The 20,088-nt window shown below is 35.8% G+C and overlaps 1 protein-coding gene across 6 annotated transcripts in view; it reads right to left on the minus strand.

Moving 5' to 3' along the window:
* The window catches only part of NCOA1 (nuclear receptor coactivator 1), a 237,361-nt gene that overhangs the window by 88,508 nt on the left and 128,765 nt on the right, over positions 1–20,088 (minus strand). For 4 of the 6 annotated variants that reach the window (XM_059132487.1, XM_059132484.1, XM_059132489.1 and 1 more), the window contains one exon: positions 2,303–2,408. In XM_059132487.1, coding sequence (XP_058988470.1) covers positions 2,303–2,391 — 89 coding nt within the window. In that variant the 5' untranslated portion in view covers positions 2,392–2,408. Of the gene's footprint in view, positions 1–2,302; positions 2,409–15,892; positions 16,048–20,088 lie in introns of those variants that run through there. The other 2 variants (XM_059132485.1, XM_059132486.1) reach the window with 1 other exon arrangement.

Genomic DNA, 20,088 nt, shown 5'->3' on the forward strand with positions numbered 1-20,088 from the left:
TCCTTGCTGGGCAGAGAGCCTGATGCGATGCAGGGCTTGATCCCAAGACCCCGAGATATGACCCGAGCTGAAGGCAGAGGCTTTAACCCACTGAGCCACCCAGTTGCCCCTAAAAATAACTCTTATAGATGAAAAGGAAAAGGATAAATACCCTAGCAGGAATATGGGCAAAAGATACAACCAGGAAATTCACAGAAGAGGAAAAGAAAAATCATGATCAATTTAACTAGTGGTTGGTTAAATATACATAAAACTGTAACCCCACATTCATCAGATTGGCAAAGAGTTAAAGTGAGGAGAGAATAGTGTGGGTAAGGATGTGAGAAAAAAGAACTCTCAATGCTTGTTTTTTGAAGAGCAATGTGGTAGTGACCTAGTTAACATAAAAATGTACACAGATCCTAACAGAACTCTTACATGTAAAGTAGGAGATGTGTATGAGGATGTTTGCTGCAGTGCTAGCGGTAAGGACGAAAATTTCTAACAAAAAGGTTATTTATCTATAGGGAATGTCTCTCCGTAGAGAAATAGATTTTTCAAACAGGGTACATTCCTATAATACACTATTTCATCAAAAAGTGACAGGACTGAATCTATATGTATTTATAGCTCAAGATACATGCTGAAAAGAGTACATTATATTATAGTATATGTATATATAGTATACAGTATGGTACAATATATATTTATAAACATTCATTATTACCAATCCTTATCTATATGATTATTAAAAATGGAGAATTTAGTTGCAGACAGATAATTTAATCATTAATCATTTTACTGTCTTTATTCAAGCAAATATTAACATAACACTAATAATACTGTAAAATATGAACAATTATGTGATGTCTATAAATAGTCTCTTAGTCTCTCTACTTTTGTAGATTAAAAAAATTCCCCCAAACAAAAAATTAAATCTAAAAAAGTTTTATTTATTCGTAAGTTTTCCTTTGAAAAGGACTGACTTTACATAAGAACATTAACTCTGATAACACAGAGCTCCATTGTATCTTGATATCAACATTCCTCTGAGCATCTGGACTTACCTGTGGTTATGAGTGCTTAGATTATGATCTCTCTACAAGAGGTCTCTGAACTGATTAACTTCTCTCTCCAGCCTGGAGCCCTGGCACTCACTCTCCTATTAAAATCCTTTTCTCCTCCTGAGCCCCGGAAGAAAGAAGCATGTAATCCAGTGACAAAAGAGTCTTCTGCTACTTCACTCTCAAGGTCAGTGATTATCAACTGGAGCCATATTACTTTCCCCATCCTTGGGAAATACTGACAAACATTTGATAATGTTTGAAGAAATTTTTGGTAATCGCAACTTGCGGTGACATTTTGGTTATCAGAACTGACATAAAGATGCTACTGGCCTCTAGTGTGTGAAAGCCAGGGATATTGCTAAACATTGTACAATATACAGGATGGCATCTACAACAAAGAATTATCACTATTATCGGAAATAGTGAAAGGCCGAGAAAGCTTGCTGGAGATCCTAGAAGGTGAATGGATCCCCACTCTTCTCCTCTCAGGTGGGAAGCTGCTCTTTTGATGTGATTAAGGTCCCTTCTCTATCTGGTGTTTGTTAGTATCTTCTTAGCAATTACTCTCTTTTAGCCTATTTAAGGTGATCATATCCCTTATAATATACAAATATCTAATTTCACAAATAGGCATTCTTTAAAAATCCTAATATTACAACAATATATTTCTTTGTTCTACTAAGACCATAATGTTCTAAGACAGCAATTAAAGATGTACAATGGATTTATTCATACACTTGAAAAATATTTACTGTGTCCTTACTATACTTACTATACTCACAAATACTATGCTACGAACCAGGGATAACATGGTAAGAACAGACAAGGTCCTTACCAAATGGCAGCCTAAGTGTGCTATGGAGAAGCCAGGGATTCATAAAATGATCACAAGAATCAGTAAAAACTTGAAATTATGGAGCAGAGCTATAAACATACATGTGAGACAGATACATGAATGAGGGAGATTTAAAATAATAGTTATGGAAATAAGAGGACGTTTCTTTTAAGGTCGTAATGTCTAAGCTGGCATCTGGAAAACGTATAGGTGTTGATTATATGTTGACTATAAATCTAGAGGGAGCAAGCTGGAGTAAGGGAGCAGCATATGCAAAGGCCCTGGGGAAGCGAGAGAACATGGTAAGTCTAAGGGACTCAAGACCAGGAAACTTGGAGTAGATGAAACAAGGGCTCCAAAGTGTCAATGAAAATGATAAAGATGCTCTCCCAGATATAGACTAGGAAAAGAGTGTTCCTACCTTGATGCCAGTGTGTCACATGGCGATCCTTTCCTCTTATGTGAGTCTGGGTTAGCAGGGTCAGATGAACTGTCTCCAAGGCCACTCATGTTGAAAAACTTCACACCTAAAAAGGAAGGCCAACAGTAAGAAATCCACCCTGGTCAACTTTCTAACCATAGGGGAGGAAGAAGCTCCTTTACATTAGAAGATATCTAAACACAGTTTTCTCTCAATGAATAGCTAATTACAGTCATCATGAAACAACCACATCTACAGAAAAGCACAGAATCATCAGCTAGTTATTATTTCTACATTTCTTTTCTGTATCTGTGAAACAAAATTAATAAGCCCCTATGAAATCATAAAGGTCAATCAGGATGAAAATATTGTTCGAATAATGAAGTAGATACTGAAATTTTTTTCAGAGGAAAAAAAATCACTTTCAGATGTAAGTGTAAAAACAATGAATAATTTGGGAGTCAGAGAAATTATATTTTTACATTTATTTTGGGTTATACTTTGAAAAGAACTTTAAATGACTTTTACTCATAAGGTTTGGGACTTTATATTGTTAGGAAAATAAATAATACATATACAATTAAAGTTAAAGCGATGAACTAGATTTGATACTTACCAACTTTGAATTCTATACTCCTAACCTCGTGTCTATGTAGTCAGGAGACAAAGATCAAATGTTTAGTCTATGTTAGGATCTTGGTATAGATGCCAGAGAACACAAAGTCATTTCCCTGAGCATGTCAGCCAGGTCTCTCTCTCTCACATGTTGTGCCAGTTAGTGACTGCACTTACAGATCCCTTCTGACCTGTCCCTATCAACCACTAGTCTCTGCAGAATCCCTAATGGCCCTCAGAATCCTATTCCTGGCCTTATATTTATCACTACCTTTTGTGTTTAATTAGTGCCAAACAATACACCTCCTCCATTCTCTTTCATTCCATCTACTCTTATAAAAGGAAAGAAAATTCTTGTTAAATGTGAAAAACTTTTAGCTTTGCCTTAAATTATAAAATCATTAAACCACAGCAATGGCAGCTGTGCTTATAAAGTATCTTATAAAAAATGCTGAGATCTAAGAATCACTCACATGGTTTTAATTAATACATCGGAGTACATCTTTTTCCTCTAGTTCGAAAATTTACTCTGTTACTAGCCCTTTCTCAATACCAAAGACTGTCATTTCCCTTCTCAGTGTATAAATAGTACCTAAAATTCTAATCACAAATTTATTATTTCATGCAACAAAAGGGCACAATTTGAATTTTTCCCGTATTTGAAGTGGCGTTCACAGAAATCTCCACTGCCTAGGATTGCAGTCTTATAATTACTTTTTACTTGTCCCTTTTCCTCCTTATTCCTAACTGGTATCTATGTCCTGTCAATTTTTCCTTAATAAGAGATCTTAGATTCTCCCCTCCTTCTTTATTCTCAGACATAGTTATAATTCCAGTTGGAACCAAATGCCTCATTCTGGATTGATGCAAGATCCATGTATCTGGTTTCTCAATTCCAGTCACTCTCACTTCTAATCTGTCCTATAAACAGCACCTAAACCATTCCTGCTCAAATGTCATTTTCAAGGTATCAGTTCCCTGATGAGGAATCAACTGGGTCCCCCATTGGAGTATGGTGATTAAAGATGGGCTTTGGGGTCAGAAAGGCCTTAAGTTTATTTAAGTCCTGGATTAACCACTACCTGCTTATTCTTGGGCAAAGTGTATAATCTCCTTAAACCTAATTCCTCATCTGTAACACAGGGATAATAATTACCTTCACCTACCTTCAGATCTGTCGTGAGGACTGAATAGTGTGTGTAAAGAGCACACTGTAGTTCCGGAGAAGCTGGCTACTGGAAACAGCTCCAGGGGCAGTGTTCACTCAGGGGATAACTCATTCCAAACCTCCTCATCAATAAATACAATGGGCACTTCTCATTTCTTCATTTCTTACTGCTCAATATCTGCTAACTTACATTATTATTATTTTATTGGATTACTCGGAGCAGCATTTAAAATAGTTATGTTCTAAAACATTGTCATCCACTGGCTTCTGTGATCCCACACCTTAACAAACACTTAGAAAATAAATGAATCTGTATGTCTATCATGCATCAGGCACTGTGCTAAAAACTGAGGAAATAATGGACAGCAAAAGAGAGGTTCCTGTCTTCATGGAGTACAAAACATAAACTTGATGAGACACAAAAATAACGTATAATTTTGTTGATTTTTTTCTTTTTTTTAAATAAACATATAATGTATTATTTGTTTCAGGGGTACAGCTCTGTGAGTCATCAGTCTTACACACTTCACAGTAATCACCATAGCACATACCCTCTCCAAAGTCCATCTCCCATCGTCCCCATCCCTCCCAACCCCCTCCCCTCCAGCAACCTTCAGTTTATTTCCTGAGATTAAGAGTCTCTTATGGTTTGGTCCCATCTTGTTTCATTTTTTTCTTCCCTTCCCCACATGATCCCCAGCTCTGCCTCTCAAATTCCTCGTGTCAGAAAGATCATATGATCTCTGACTGACTTACTTCGCTTCCATAATACCCTCTAGTTCCTTCCACATCATTGCAAATTTAACATAGCAAGATTTGGGTTTTTTTACGGCTGCATAGTAGTCCATTGTATATATTCTTTTTCTTTTTTAGAAGACTTATTCATTTGAGAGGGAGAGAGCAAGCAAGTGCATGCGAGTGCACACAAGCAGGGGGAGGGAGAAGCAGGCTCCCCATTGAGCAGGGGGCCCAACGTGAGGCTGGATCTCACGACCCTGGGATCATGACCTGAGCCAAAGGTAGACGTTTAACTGACTGAGCCACCCAGGTGCCCCAACATATACTTTTAAATTGTGATAAAAGTTACAAAGAAAAACAATATGGTTCATAGAGAGAAGCAACAGAGGAAACCTAATTTTAATTGGGGGATCACCCGAGCCTTCTCTGAAGAGGTGATGTTTAAGTCATGACCTGAGGGATTGCAATTAGCGTCATTTTCTTCTTACTTCATTCTTAGTACTTTTTGCCCAATTATTCGAAGTCAGAATTCCTTATGGTCTTAACGTTCTACATCTCTTTTTCCTTCAGACTACATATATTATCCTGGGGTTAAACCACTCACTCAACATGATTTCAAAACACATCTCTGTACTGATTATCCCTGAAACTCTATCTCTAGCTCAGACCTCCTGGGTCTCAGGCCCTGAATCTAATTCTTCACCACGAATCTCTATCGAGATGTCACATAGGCACTTCAAATTTAACTTTCCAAAAATGAACTTAATATCACCTCATCAATTTCTTCTCTCAGTATGTTGGAATCATTCTAGCTTCTTCTCCGCATGCAAGCAGACACCAAAATTTGTCAATTTTTATTTCCCAATTGTTCCCAAAATCCATCCCTTTCTCAAATTCTCCTCTCACTGTCTCCTGCTGGACTATTAAAATAACTTTCCAGATGGTCTCCCTGAGCCACCAGTGTAGGCTATCAAAAATGTAATCATCTCAATCTTTGCTTAAAACCCTTCACTAAATCCTCACTGCAGACAGGACATTTAACCTCCTTTACATAATATACAAAGTTTCCATCAGCTCTCACCTGTTGTGTGTCTATTACAGAACTTGGTGAATAAGTGACTAAACTTCTGTTCAATCAAGCATTTATAGATTATGGGGGCCTTGGGTGGCTCAGTGGGTTAAGCCTCTGCTTTCAGCTCAGATCATGATCTCAGGGTCCTGGGATCAAGCCTCACATTGGCTCTCTGCTCAGCAGGGAGCCTGCTTCCCCTCCCCCCACCCCAACACCTGCCTCTCTGCATTTGTAATCTCTGTCAAATACATAAATAAAATCTTTTAAAAAAGTATTTATAGATTATATTTTTTAAAAAGATTTTATCTGCTTATTTCAGACAGAGAGCATGAACAGGGGGAGAGGCCGAGGGAGCAGACTCCCCGCTGAGCAGAGAGCTCGACGTGGGGGGCTGGGGGTGTCGAAAGATAAAAAGATAAAAATAAAATCTGTAACTTTAGTCAGAAAACTTTAAATCTCAATGTGGGTAACCCTAACTTAACTTAGCAATAAGTATTTATCAATCTCCTAGTATATGCCAGCCTCTGTTTTAGGTACTGGGGAGACAGCTGTGAATAAAATTTATAAAAATCACTGTCCTTGGGATGCCTGGGTGGCTCAGTCAGTTAAGTGTCTGCCTTCGGCTCAGGTCATGATCCCAGGGTCCTGGGTTTGAGTCCCACATCGTGCTCCCTGCTCAGCGGGAGCCTGCTTCTCCCTCTGCCTGCTGCTCTCCCTGCTTGTGTGCACTCTCTCTGACAAAATCTTAAAATAACCCTGTCCTCACAGAGTTTCATTCTATTGCGAGGGAGAGAGACAATACATAAAATTTAAAAGTAAGTTATGGAGTTATTAGAAGGTGATAAGTGTTGAAGAGAAAGACCAGGTGAAAATAGAGACTGTGTGGAAGGGAAGGGATAGCAATTTTAAGTAGAATTTTAAATAGAATTTTAAGTAGTTAGAAAAGGTCTCACTGAGAAGGTGAGAATATAAGCAAAGACTTGAAGGAGGTGAGGCAGAGGGACGAGCTTTAAGGCCTCAAGGCCAGCACATAACTATGCTTTTTGAGAAACATGAAAGATTAGTGTAGCCAAAACCGGGGAGTGAGGACGGTGATAAGCTCTGAAAGATCACAGGAGGCTACACTGTGTAAGGCCAGAAAAAACCATTTTAAAGACTTGAGCTTTTTTCTGACTGAATTAGGCAATCAGTGGAAGGTAAAGAACAGAGGAATGACAAGACCTAATTTTCATTCTAAGACTCCTGCTATGAAGGGGAGTACAATCTTTCTCATCTCAGTAATTTGGTATTTAAGTTTCCAATTGCTAAATGGCTTTTTTCATTGGAATAGCTCACTGTCACCTCAAACTCAACATGTATAAAATATGCTGGACTTTTAAGATCCAGACTTCCATTAATGATAAATAAATGAGATGAGCTGCATTGTCAATTGATGTCATCATAAAAAATATTTGTTAAATCTCCTGTGGTGGGGAGAGAGAAAGGACCCACGAAAAGGAAAATAATTACAGTTGAAGGTGGACAGCCTCAATGCAAAGGCAAATATGCAAGCCTTGTAACAACTACCACCACAACAAAAAAGATGTCAAAAGATCTGGCATGTTTTTAGCATCTACTCTGAAACCCAAACCCAAAATAACAATAATCATCTAAGTAATGTATTCATAGAAACATAAATGAGGTTAACCAAATATCACAGAAGAAGCCACTTCATTTTATATTCACATAGAAATAAAGTGCAATATTTTTAAATGTATTAATAGAAAAAATGAAATTCTGCAACAAATTTTATAATAATGAAGGAACATTAACTCTAAACTTTTCAATAGAAGTAGACAGAAAATGAAGAGGGGAAGAAAATGAAAGAGAAGACTTTAGAGTTTGCTCAACTGAAAGAAAGGAAACCAGCTAACTCCCTACACCTCCTGCTCAGGGACTACTTACTTTCTTATCTGCCCATCTTTTTTGCCTCCAAAGACATTAGGTTATACCCATCTGAAATTCTACTAGCTCTCAAAATTCAAAGGGCCATACACTTCTTATTACACTATGCTATAAATTATAATTCTCCTGTGTGTCTCCCCTTCTAGATTATGAACTCAAAGACAGTTATTAGATCTTTTTATTATATATCCAGTATCCAACATAATGTCTAAAAGATGTAAAAGCTAAAATAGGCGATGAATTAAAAGTGATAAAGCTCCTTAAGTAATATGACATTTGAAAGTTTAAAGGATATTTAAGATATTTTATAGTTAAATATTTTCTGGAATCTTTCATAAAGCTTTGGAATTCTTTCCTATAACTGAGAAACTACACTTGCTTGAAATCCTTGTTACCCTGTTTTCAATGGGGAAAAAAAACCCCAAAAACCTGTCTTCTTGATCTAGAAATTGGAGAATATCTCTTCTAATTTTGAAAAGGTAAAAATCTACTATTTGGGGGGAATCCCCCACAATATTCTATAGTACTGTAGAGACATGAAGTCACGTTACAGTCATACAACTGTAAACATAACTAATACAGTCTCACAGACTGGATAATTCTGAGCTAGACTTAAAACAAGATTCCCCAGACCGTGCACTCTTCAGACTACTGGCTAGAGATTGATATCTCCTACATTTATCTGAGATTCTGAGGCTAAGGAGACATTAGACAATAATTCAACAGCAGCCAGACAGGCTGGCCTACCAAAAGAAGAGCCAACAATAAGAAGTTATGAGAGAGTCACCAACAATGTGCTGATGATATGATTCTGGTATTAACTGCTTTCTATTTACAAAACACAATATACAGATCGTGGAATGCAAAACCTCTGATGAGTAAGAACTATTACAGCTCTTCTATTTGTGGAATGGCTTTACGTTTGGCAGTAAGGGTACTTAAATAAGGTTCATTAAGAAAAGAAATGTGGGTTTCAGGAAACCAATTTGCGTATCACCTTTTAAAAAGAGGTAAGGTTTCTGAGTAAAAGTTCCCTGTTGATTTGAAGACTTGCTAAGTTGTACCCAAACAACCTCAAGCAATCTGCAGAGAACCATTTTAGGAATTAGAAACCACATCTATCTCAAATAGACCAGACAAAACCAAACAGGTGGGGCTGAAGAAATAGGTCAGTGTTTTACATTTCAGTTGAATTATAAATTTCTAGAACATAAGACATTTGTCACTCATCCTCCAGACTTAGCTGAGAACCATACAATTTGAAAAGTAAGTAACAATATGTTAGTAAACAACTCTTACACATTAAAATGCTTAGCAGGCAATTAGCACAAAACAGCATAGACATGATGAGGGGGCATTCTGCGAGCTAAACCTCTCCAAGCTGACAGCTGTAAGAAAAGAATCACATAGGAAAATCATGATAAACAAAGCTCCTGCACTGAGCAGCTGCCATATAGAAATATTTCTCAGACTAGCATTCTCAGACACCTAAGGTTCTCTAAAAGAAGTTTTCAGTTTTCTTGTCGTTTTAATCCCTTGTCAATTGAAATCTTTCTCATGTGATAAAGTGTGGGGACTTTGGGGATTTTCACCGTACTTGTTATGGTTGAGTAATTTTCCATTTTTCAAATATCCACATTTTGTTTATTCATCAGTTGATATACATTAGGTTTTTCCATTTCAGGGGCTATTTATCAATAATGATTCCGTGAACATTTATATGCATCAATGTCTTCAATTCTCTTAGTATTCTTGGACTGGAACTACTGCATCATACTGTAACTCTCTTTAGCTTTTGGAGGAACTGCCAAACTGTCTTCCACAGTGGCTATACCACCTTAATTTTTTACCAGAAATGTACAATTGTTCCAATTTCTCCACATCCTCACGAAATTTGTTATTTTGTGTTTTGTAATTTTATCTTCACTCTGGCCATGCTAGGGGTTGTGAAATGGTATCTCATTACAGTTTTGATTTGCATTTATTTCCCTACTGTGCTTTTTCATGTGCTTATTGGCCATTTTTATATATTCTTTGGAGAATGTCACTTTGCCCATTTTAAAATTGGGTTATTTGTCTTTTTATTTTTGAGAGTTCATTGTGATTCTGGCACCTTAGACCACTCGGCCATCCTGACACCCTATGAGAGTTCTTTATATTAGGGTACCTCACCTCTACCAGATACATGATTTGTAAACATTTTGTTTTATGAACAAAGTCTTTAATTTTGATGAAATCCAATTTATCTACTTTTCCTTACTGGAGTAAGAGCAATTCCTAGACTTCCTTAAAGACAGTTTCTATTAATTGCTATTTTTCCTCTCTATATGCCTTACTTTCCTGTTTCTCTGAATGATTCCTAATTTTTTGTTAAAAAAAAAAAAAAAAAACAGATATTTTGAAGCTAATGCCTAAACAAAGATTTCCTTAAATGCCTGGAAACAAAAAGTCTCTCTGAATCCACAAAGCCAGAGACCAGAACTCAGATAATGGCTCTCTCCCTGGCCCAGAGAAGAACTCCTGCCATAATCTCTGCCATAAGTAGCCTGCCAGTATCTGAACTTTTTTTAAAAAAATACATAATGTACTATTTGCACCAGAGGTACTGGTATGTGAATCATCAGGCTTTTCATAGCACTCACCATAGCACATACCTTCCCTAATGTCCATAACCCAGCCACCCTAATCCTACCCCCAACCACCACCCTGCAATCCTTAGTTTGTTTCGTGAGATTAACAGTCTCTTATGGTTTGTCTCCCTCCTGATCCCATCTTATTTCATTTTTTCCCTCCCTATTCCCTATGACCCTAGCCCAGCCTCTCAAATTTCTTGTGTCAGTCAGATCATATGATAATTGTCTTTCTCTGATGAACTTATTTCACTTAGCATGATACCCTCTAGTTCTATCCACATTGTTGCAAATGGCAAGCTTTCATTTCTTTTGATGGCTGCATAGTATTCCACAGTAGCTGAACTCTTATGGCCAGAAATTTAAAAAAAAGGAAATAAATGGATCAAAGCAATGAATTCTTAAAAATAAAGACATCATTTTTATCTCAATTCTAATTGATTCTATAAAACATCAGATTTTTCTTAAAAGCAAATCCTGTGCAAAATCTTATTGATATTATGTTAATAATAAAGACATTATCAAGGACTTGATAACTTAAATTCTAAAACTATGTAATGTTTGAAAAACTGCATTTAATACATTTTATGTTTACCATTAAAAGTTCATCCTACAGATTAAGAGAATGCTTTCTTTCTTTGTATTTTTTTTTCTAAATGGAAAGAGTAAGTTTGGAAAAGCTATAAAAGTTTATTTTTTGTTTTCTATTAACAAAAATATAGGAAAAAGAGAAAAATCAAATTAGTTTTAAAACCTAATATTTTAAATTCCTCACAATGACTTTATTTAAAATTTAATTTTTCAAGATTAAAAAAATAAACATATATGCATTCACCTTGCTAAAATACTCCTGTTGTATGAATTTGTGCCTAAGGATAGACAGTCAGCATATGAAATACAAATTTGTGGAATGCTATCTTATTAAGACAACTGGGCAGAAACAACCCTCAACATTTCCTTGCAAATCCATGGTACTAGATGATTCCCGGTTATTGTACAACATTGGGTAATTGTAGATACACTGTACATGTCTTCCAAAAAATTAGTTCTATATCATTCTACCTTATGGAAAATGTGTTGGTATTTCTTAAAATAAGTATAAAAAAGAGATTAAAATCAGTCTTCCTGACCATAGCTCTCTTTAACTGTGTAAACAACAAAGTGTTATTTACTTGCATGTGCACAGCAGAAAAGTTTATAATAGTTTAGCAAAGAAGTAATAGCCTTAAAAAAAGAAAATGGCGATTAGAGAGACAAAACTAAGTGATAAAAATTTCATTGTCTCTCTCTTCCCATCAATTCCACCCTCTTTCAGATTCGAATACTAATGAGCACAAAATCAGCTAGAAGCTGTCGCCAGAAGAGAATGAATATCAGCATTAGACACAGATAATTCACAGATGATTATCCAAAACCAAAATCACATTTACTACATAAAATTATTCCAATATCGAGGGGGACCTTGGTGGCTCAGTCAGTTAAGCATCTGACTCTTGGTTTTGGCTCAGGTCATGATCTCAGGGTCTTGAGATCAAGCCCTGTATCACGCCTTGTGCTCAGTGGGGAATCTGCTTCTCTCCCTCTCCCTTTGCCCCTTCCCGTGCTAGCATGCATGTGCACCCTTCTCTCTCTCTCTAAAATAAATAAGTAAATCTTTAAAAAATATTCCAGTATCTAAAATAAACGATTAAGCCCCCGATCAGAAGTTGTTCAATTTTCCTCAAATATTTTAGAAACTAATTTCAGAATACAGTATGGTTAAATGTACATATATAAACCAATCAAAGAAAAATAAATATACTAAAATTTGATCCTTACAGTTATAAGGTAGCAGAAGTACCAAAGTAATAGAGCTGCATATCAATTACTTGGCAAAACAATGGAATCATATTCTGAGGGCACTAGAAAATGATCAAGTCAGGTAAACCTCCAGTTAATTTCAGGGTCATCCCTCAACTAGAACAGAAGGAACATGAAGAAAATCACAATATAAATGTACATATAATTTTCACTGCCCAAATTTATAGAAGAATATGTACTTTTTAAAGCCTAGCTTAAAGTTTAAGTCATCTCACTTGATTCACTTATTTTTGGCAAAAACCTTAATACCCACTGGGAAATGGAAAAAAAAAAATCCCCAAGCATTTCAGGTGACTAGCTGGTTAAATAGCATTAACATTTCCTCAATGATCATACTAACCGAACTAACTATATTCCTTCCAGTGCAATGTCCAATGAAGGAAGAACTCTACACAAGTGAAATTCAAATTTCACTTTCCAGTGTTCTCAACAGAATAACAACTATGAAAATAAAGCCTATATTTCAGAAGCAATGGAAAATAATACAAGCTTTCAGAATCAGAGGGACCCTAGCAATTGCCATCTAGTGCACTGCTTAACTTTTTAACTATATAGGCCACTTAAGAATATATGAAATGCCTATCTTGCCTGTTTTCACTTGCACAGTATAAAGTCAGTAACAAAGAATTTGAAAGGAACAAAATAATAAAAAGGTTCACAAAAAAGGAGGCCTATTAACATGCATTTAAAGGCTATGACAAATTAATAATATATATAGAGTGTTTATGTATTTTATATGTATTAACTCATCTATTCCTCCAACTGCTCTATGAAGTATAATTATTATTTCTATTTACAGAATCGTGGACTGAGTTCAACAGTTTTATCTTATTGATAAAGAAACTACTATCTGACAATGATAATGATGAAAATGAGATGACCAACACGTAGGATTTACTACATGCCAATCAAACCTTACTAATTCATTCACTCATAAAATATGAGAGGTAATACTATAATACATTTTAGAAATGAGGTAACACAGGCTCAGAAACATTATTTAATCTGCTCAACTTTGTCAAGTGGCAGAGGTAAAAATCATTCGTGGGTAGTTGATTCCAGATTCTGGCTATGCTTTAACTTATACAATTAAACTACAGTCACATAACTGATAAGCAGAAAAGCTAACGATTCCCACTTTTGCTTTTGCTTCTACACTAGAATGCTTGCTTCTTCATTTGTTTTCCCAGAAAAGCTGACATTAAATTATGCCACTTCGAGAAACCTGGGTGGTATTTACAAGAATCTCAAACACACGAACAGAGTCTTCTCAATTCTTAGTCCAAACATCACACAGAAATAAATAAAATTGATCATGTATCTAATCCTGACTTCTTCTCTTGCCATTACAATATAAAACAATTATTTCCTGTAAGATGTAATCCACTTTAAAACGTAAATGCACTATTTCGTTAAGATAAAAAATTTTGCCATTACAAACTCTGTTTTTTGTCCAAAAATTAATAAATATTGCTGGATTTTAAGATATGTATACAAACATACATACATAAAATTCTTTTCAATAACACCCAAATCATCTTTAGGAATCACCCTTTTGGGATTCTGGACTCTTACCATGTTTTAACAGACTTTCTCCTGAAAAAAATCTTTACAGGCTTTGTTCTACCAGACAAGTTCTCAGTTAACAAATCCATGACTCTCTAAAGTCCCACATTATAGTCTCTTTAGAAAGGAACATAGATGAAAAGAGATATCAAGCTCACAATGAGTACTACTGTACCAAACAGCTGACCTGTACTCTTCCAAAATGTCAGTTTTATGGAAGACAAAAGCTGATAGCGAATTCCAGGTTAAGAAACCAAATAGCTGTAACAACTCACAGTGTGTGATTGTGGATCAGATGACTGATAAAATTCTAATAGGAATATAAATATAAATGAAATAACAACAATAATGAAAATTTTGTTTCCTGAATTTCATTATTATGTTGCGATTAAGTAGGAGAAACACACTGAATACTTAAGAATGGAAGATATAAATGTCTACAACTTGTTCTCAAATGATTCATGGTCATCATAGTGGTGGTGGGAGAGGAGAAGCAAAAATAATAGTAAATACAGAGAGAGATAAAGTAAATGTAACAAAAAGTTTACAACTGGTGAAAGTGGGCAATGGACATACAGGGCATACCAAGCTGGCAACTATGTAACAGTTGTAAAATTGTTTTTGATAAACATTAAGGGGAAACAGAAACGACCAAAGTTTTCATTGTGATATGAAGAAAAAAGATTTTCTCAGTCACTCAATGAACAATGAGTTACAGGAAAAGACACCCACACTAGAGATCAATCATTAGATCATTCTGTTTTCCTTCTCTTTCTCTTTCATAAAGTCATGGTACTAACATTCTTCCTCCTGAAAACTCTTAAATAAGAGAGGGCTCTCCTATGTGATTAAAATTTCTCTGAATTATAATACACCCTACTCTGCAAAATGGCTTTTTAATATTCAAAACGCTTTATTAATTCACCTCTCTTTCTTTATTGAGAATCAAGTCTGATTTCAAATAACAGAAAATGTAAGTTAATAAATATCACCAGTTTATAAAGGCCAGAAATCAGGAGTGTGTTCTAGAAACCAATGGGATTTTAACGTGAGAAGTAGCAGGATAAAATGCATATCTCCTCAAATCATTTTGCACCTCCAGTCCCTGCTTTAAAGCTCTCTGCCTACAAATAGTCTTGCTTTCATCTCCCAAATTCACTGTTTATTCCAAACATAGGTGTTGCTTGTCAGCCAACTAAATTTAACTGCCTTTAACTTCTATGATTGTTAAACCCCACTCTTCAAGTTGACAGCTACCTCTCGATGGTGACAGCCTTGTCCTTTAAAGTGAGTGGGTGGGTGTGCTGCTGGGGCAGGGATGAGAGGGCTTTCTGGGGTGCTGATATTCTACTTCTTAACCTGTTTAACAAATATGTTTGGTACATGGGAACTCAAGAGTTCTACATTTAAAATTTGTAACTTTTATCTGTATATTGTATAACCTACTAATTTAAAAAACTTCCTGCTGGAAGTCTTCCACTTAACTGATTTATCAGTTTCTGATTTATCTTCAGCTTTTTACCTACTGTCCTGGCTTGCTGCATGTTCATCATGTTCATGGATTCACAAAATACTATTCCCTCAGCTCACAAACTCTTAGAAAACAACTACATAAAAAATGCCCAAATATTACAAAAAGGGGGGGGCACCAAATATAGATTTATTGACTGCATACATGTTAGATATATACAGATCAAATTGAGGGATAGTTCAGTATAGTTTTTCTGCTTGCCATTTTTAATTCAATAATGAGGGTCTCGTAAAATATTGATATGAGCCCTATATTCATTTCAGCATGCATTAAAGTGGTTCATAAAATGTAATCTAGAACTTATCTAACATTTCCCTTTAGGAATGTCAGCACATGTTTTATAAATACCCTGAAACTCTCAAATCAAACATTATTTCCATTAACAAAAAGAGTCAGCAGGTAATCATTTTCTCTCCATACTTTTTGTAGAGACAAAGTTCTTTAAAAACAGAGCTACAATTCCCACCTGGGAGACTTCTTTGTTCATAATGAGTCCTCAAAACAGATATGGTCAAATCTAGTACTCCGGAGGGTAGCTTCCAGAGGATGGGGTAGCGAGGTTTCCAGAGATGGTTCTAGTTTCTTCACTCTCACCTCATTTAAGGCCAATTACGCAAACAACTAAAAGGAGAAAAAAATAAAAGCAGAAGGAATATAAGATTGCCACTTTATTCTCTAAGAAATGACAAAGGTCAGAAATGCTGCATGAAGAAAAAAAAATTACAACTTTTAATACCATACGGAAAAACACTTCCAACAGACAATGGACTAAGATATGACTTTACAGGTGAAGTCCTGAGGTGATTAGATCCGTATTCCTATTTAAGACTGCTACTTAGGTAATACATAATTACATTCTGCCCTTAATCTTCTGAAAGAGCCATTTATGTGTCTTTTAAAAATTTTTTATGGCAGGTGTGCCTGGGTGGCTCAGTGGGCTAGGGCCTCTGCCCTCGGCTCAGGTCATGATCCCAGGGCCCTGGGATGGAGCCCCGAATCAGCCTCTCTGCTTAGTAGGTAGACTGCTTCCCCCCCCGCACCCCCGCCTGCCTCTCTGCCTACTTGTGATCTGTCTGTCAAATAAATAAATAAAATCTTAAAAAAAAAGGGGATTAAGTATTTCCGTGGGTTCACCAAGATTCAATTCTCCCCCCAAATTCATATATTCAAAAATAAAATCAGTGGTTTACTTTATGTATATCTAGTACATTATACTATCAAATAAATACAAATCTATTTTTCTCCTGTTTTACATTTGTAATAGGTTTTTTTTAAAATGCTTGTTTTGGACTTTTTCTTTTTATATAAAAACACGTTTTCTCCAAGTCATGATTTCCCCCAATGCTGAATTCCAAGTTAAAATAAAATGTTTAATACTAGAAAACTGGGTGATCTCATTACCTAGATCCAAAAGTGCTTACCCCTTCTAGTCTCTCATAAACTAAGTTAGTTTATATTTTCAAGATTTTTATATTTTCTTATATTTTCAAGATTTTTCTCCTCTTGATTTAAATCCACAATTCAAAAACTCAAAGAAATGAACTAGTTTTTCGTACTGACTTACAGTTAAAAACTATTAAAGGACTTACAGTTAGATTAGCCCAATTTACAGTCTATTTGAAGTTTTCTCACTTTATATGTCCAGTATATTTACATTTGCATTTGTAATAAATAATTTCTTGAAACAATTCATTTCAATCCTCCTGATACTATTTTATGTGTTCTTTCATTTGTGAAGCACTTTATCTTTGAATTTTTCCTAAGCAAATCTGTATCGGAATTGGTAAATAGCAACTGACTAGTGCAAAGATGGCACTGTTCATCTAGTCATCCATAAACCTAGGTTCTGTCATTATTTGGCTACCAAGGAAGAGCAACCCCCATAATCACTTGCATACTTCATCCCGCAGGTAGAATCTCTGCCACAGAATGCCACTCTCTTCTATAAAACCGAGAGTTTTTATGGGTACTTCTTCAAAACCAAGCAGTAACTGAAGCCAGATGGATCCTGCTAATGATTTAGGGTCCTGATGGATTCATGGTCAACCATATGAGAGGCAAGGTGAAAGCAATGCTAAGGGGGAGGCTGAGCACAGTCATTTAGAAACTGCAGGAAGATGGAAAAGCACCGCTAAATCCATCTTCCAAAAAGGTATGTACACAATAAGTAGTAAGAAATATGGAACCAGGAGATAGGTGACACAGAGAACATAGGAAGACAAGAGGAATATGAAGAAATACTGAGAAAAAGGACAGTTCTGATAATCTGATGTTTAATTAGTACTGGGAAATCAGAGCTCTCTTAAAATGTATCTCTCCTTGGGGGACAAGGGGGCCTCCATCAGTTAAGGGGCTACCTTTAGCTCAGGCCCCATGATTCATGATCTCAGGGTCCTAGGATCCAGCCCCTGGTGGGGCTGCAGGGAGTCAGTTTCTCTCTCACCCTCTGCCCCTCCCCACATGTTCTCTCTCTCAAAGAAATAAGTTTTTTTAATTAAAAAATAAAATGTGATTTTAATCCAATGATTTTTTTCATTTAATTGGATTTTAATTCCAGTATATTTAACATAGTCTTATATTAGTTTCAGGTGTACAATATAGTGATTCAAATATTCTATATGCCAGTGATTGCTATGTAATTATCTGTGCTATCAACAGCTCAGCATTTTAAGTCTTTCCTCGCCACCCCTCCCCTGATCCCAAGGAATCCAGAGTAGGAGATCTGAAATAGATAGTACAAATTCCTACTAGACCGCCATGATTACTGAACATGCCTGAAGGCTTTGAATCATTGGTTCCATTTCTCCCCTCCTGCATAAGGCCTTTCTATCTTCATTATCTGCTTCCAATGCTGGATTCTGGAACAAGTTCTGGTTAATGCAGCACCTCAATATCCTTAATTTAATTATTAATTTAATTTCTTAAATTCCATCTGATTTAAAGACCAAATGAGGAAGCCAGTGGAAAGAAGAGCACCTATCGTGCACCTACCACATAGAAAGAGTAAAAAGGAAATCTATTAAACTGTCTTCCTTCGTTATTTTGGAGTTAGGAAGAGGTACAGAGCCAGAAATTAAGAATATGTAGAGAAATAGAACAAATAAGTATCTATGGGTTTATCCTCAGATTAAAACAGTAAACACTTTTTATATTTTTTCTTTCTTAGGAAATGAAGCACTACCAATAAATCGGAGGTCCCCATACTGACACAGAGCCCAATCTGCTCATTCCACCTCCCTTTGATAGAAAAACCATCATCGTGAATTTGGTACATCTCTTTCTGAATATATCTGTGTATGTGTATCCATAAACAGTATAAACTAAAGTTCTGGGTTTTAAAATATATGCATTTAAACTGTATATACTACACATAAATTCTGCATTTTGTTCATTTCATCCATTATGTTTTGGGGCTCTATCCTCGCTGAAGTGTGCATGCATGTGGGTTTCATTCATACATATATGTGAATATACCTGGTCTTAGCCATTCCTGTATTTAAGTGGTCTGTACATTTTTATTTTTACAAATAAAACCTCAATGAGTGTTCTTGTACATGGCTTCTTGTTCATATTTTCATATGCACAAGTGCAAGAATTTCTAATGGCAATACCCGGAAGTGTATTTCTGAGTTACAGAAGCTACCTATCTCCCACTCTACTCACCATGTGTCAAACTGCTTGCCAAAATGGTTATTTCATACTCCCATTAGCAATGGATAAGAGCCATTTCCCCCACATTCCTTCCAATACCTGATATCATCAGACTTTATTTTTTCAACAGTCTAATGGATGAAAATGGGATTTCCCTTCAACCTGAATTTCCTTGACTATTACGGAGACTGAGCATCTTAGCTGACTATGTGGATATCCTATTATTTGAACTAGTATTTGGTCTCTTTTCTTCCCTTATGCTGGGCACCCAAGAGGCACTTTTAGTTCTGGGGAATTTTCTTGATTTATACTAATTTAATTTTCTTTCCCTTCATTTATCCTTCTCTCTTTTTGGAACTCCTAATACTGGTAAGTTGACCCTCCTAGATTCATGTTTTTATTTTCCTCAATCTTCTGTTTATCATTTCTTTGCCTTTTTACTCTACTTTCTAAACATTTTCCCACAATTCACTGTCCAATACTGCTATTGAGTTTTTTCTGCTACAAATTCTTAATTTATAAGAATTCTTTGTTTTCTGAATGTTCTTTTTAAAATATCTTATTCTTGCTTTACAGATGTAGCATCCCATCTTGCTGAAGATATTTTATACACACATATGGTATATATATATATGTATGTGTGTGTGTGTATCTATGTGTATATTTATCTATATATGGCTGGATGTATGTGTGTGTATGTATATACATATACATAATATTGTCTTAGTTGTATAGTCTGTTTTCAGCAAGTTGTTTTGATTTTTGAGTTATTTATTTTGGTTTCTGTTATTCATAGTAGGTGCTTTCCTGAGATGCTTCATATTTAGGAGATAAAAAGTTTTTTTAAAGCTCTAATTAACTATGTGGGGCTATTGACCTTCACTACAGGGCAACCCGAGCAGGCTCTTTTTTTTTTTTTTTTTTAAGATTTTATTTATTTATTTGTCAGAGAGAGAGTGAATGAGAGCGAGCACAGGCAGACAGAGTGGAAGGAAGAGTCAGAGGGAGAAG

This window comes from Mustela lutreola, chromosome 9, assembly GCF_030435805.1.
Source record: "Mustela lutreola isolate mMusLut2 chromosome 9, mMusLut2.pri, whole genome shotgun sequence".
NCBI classification, from domain to species: domain Eukaryota; kingdom Metazoa; phylum Chordata; class Mammalia; order Carnivora; family Mustelidae; genus Mustela; species Mustela lutreola.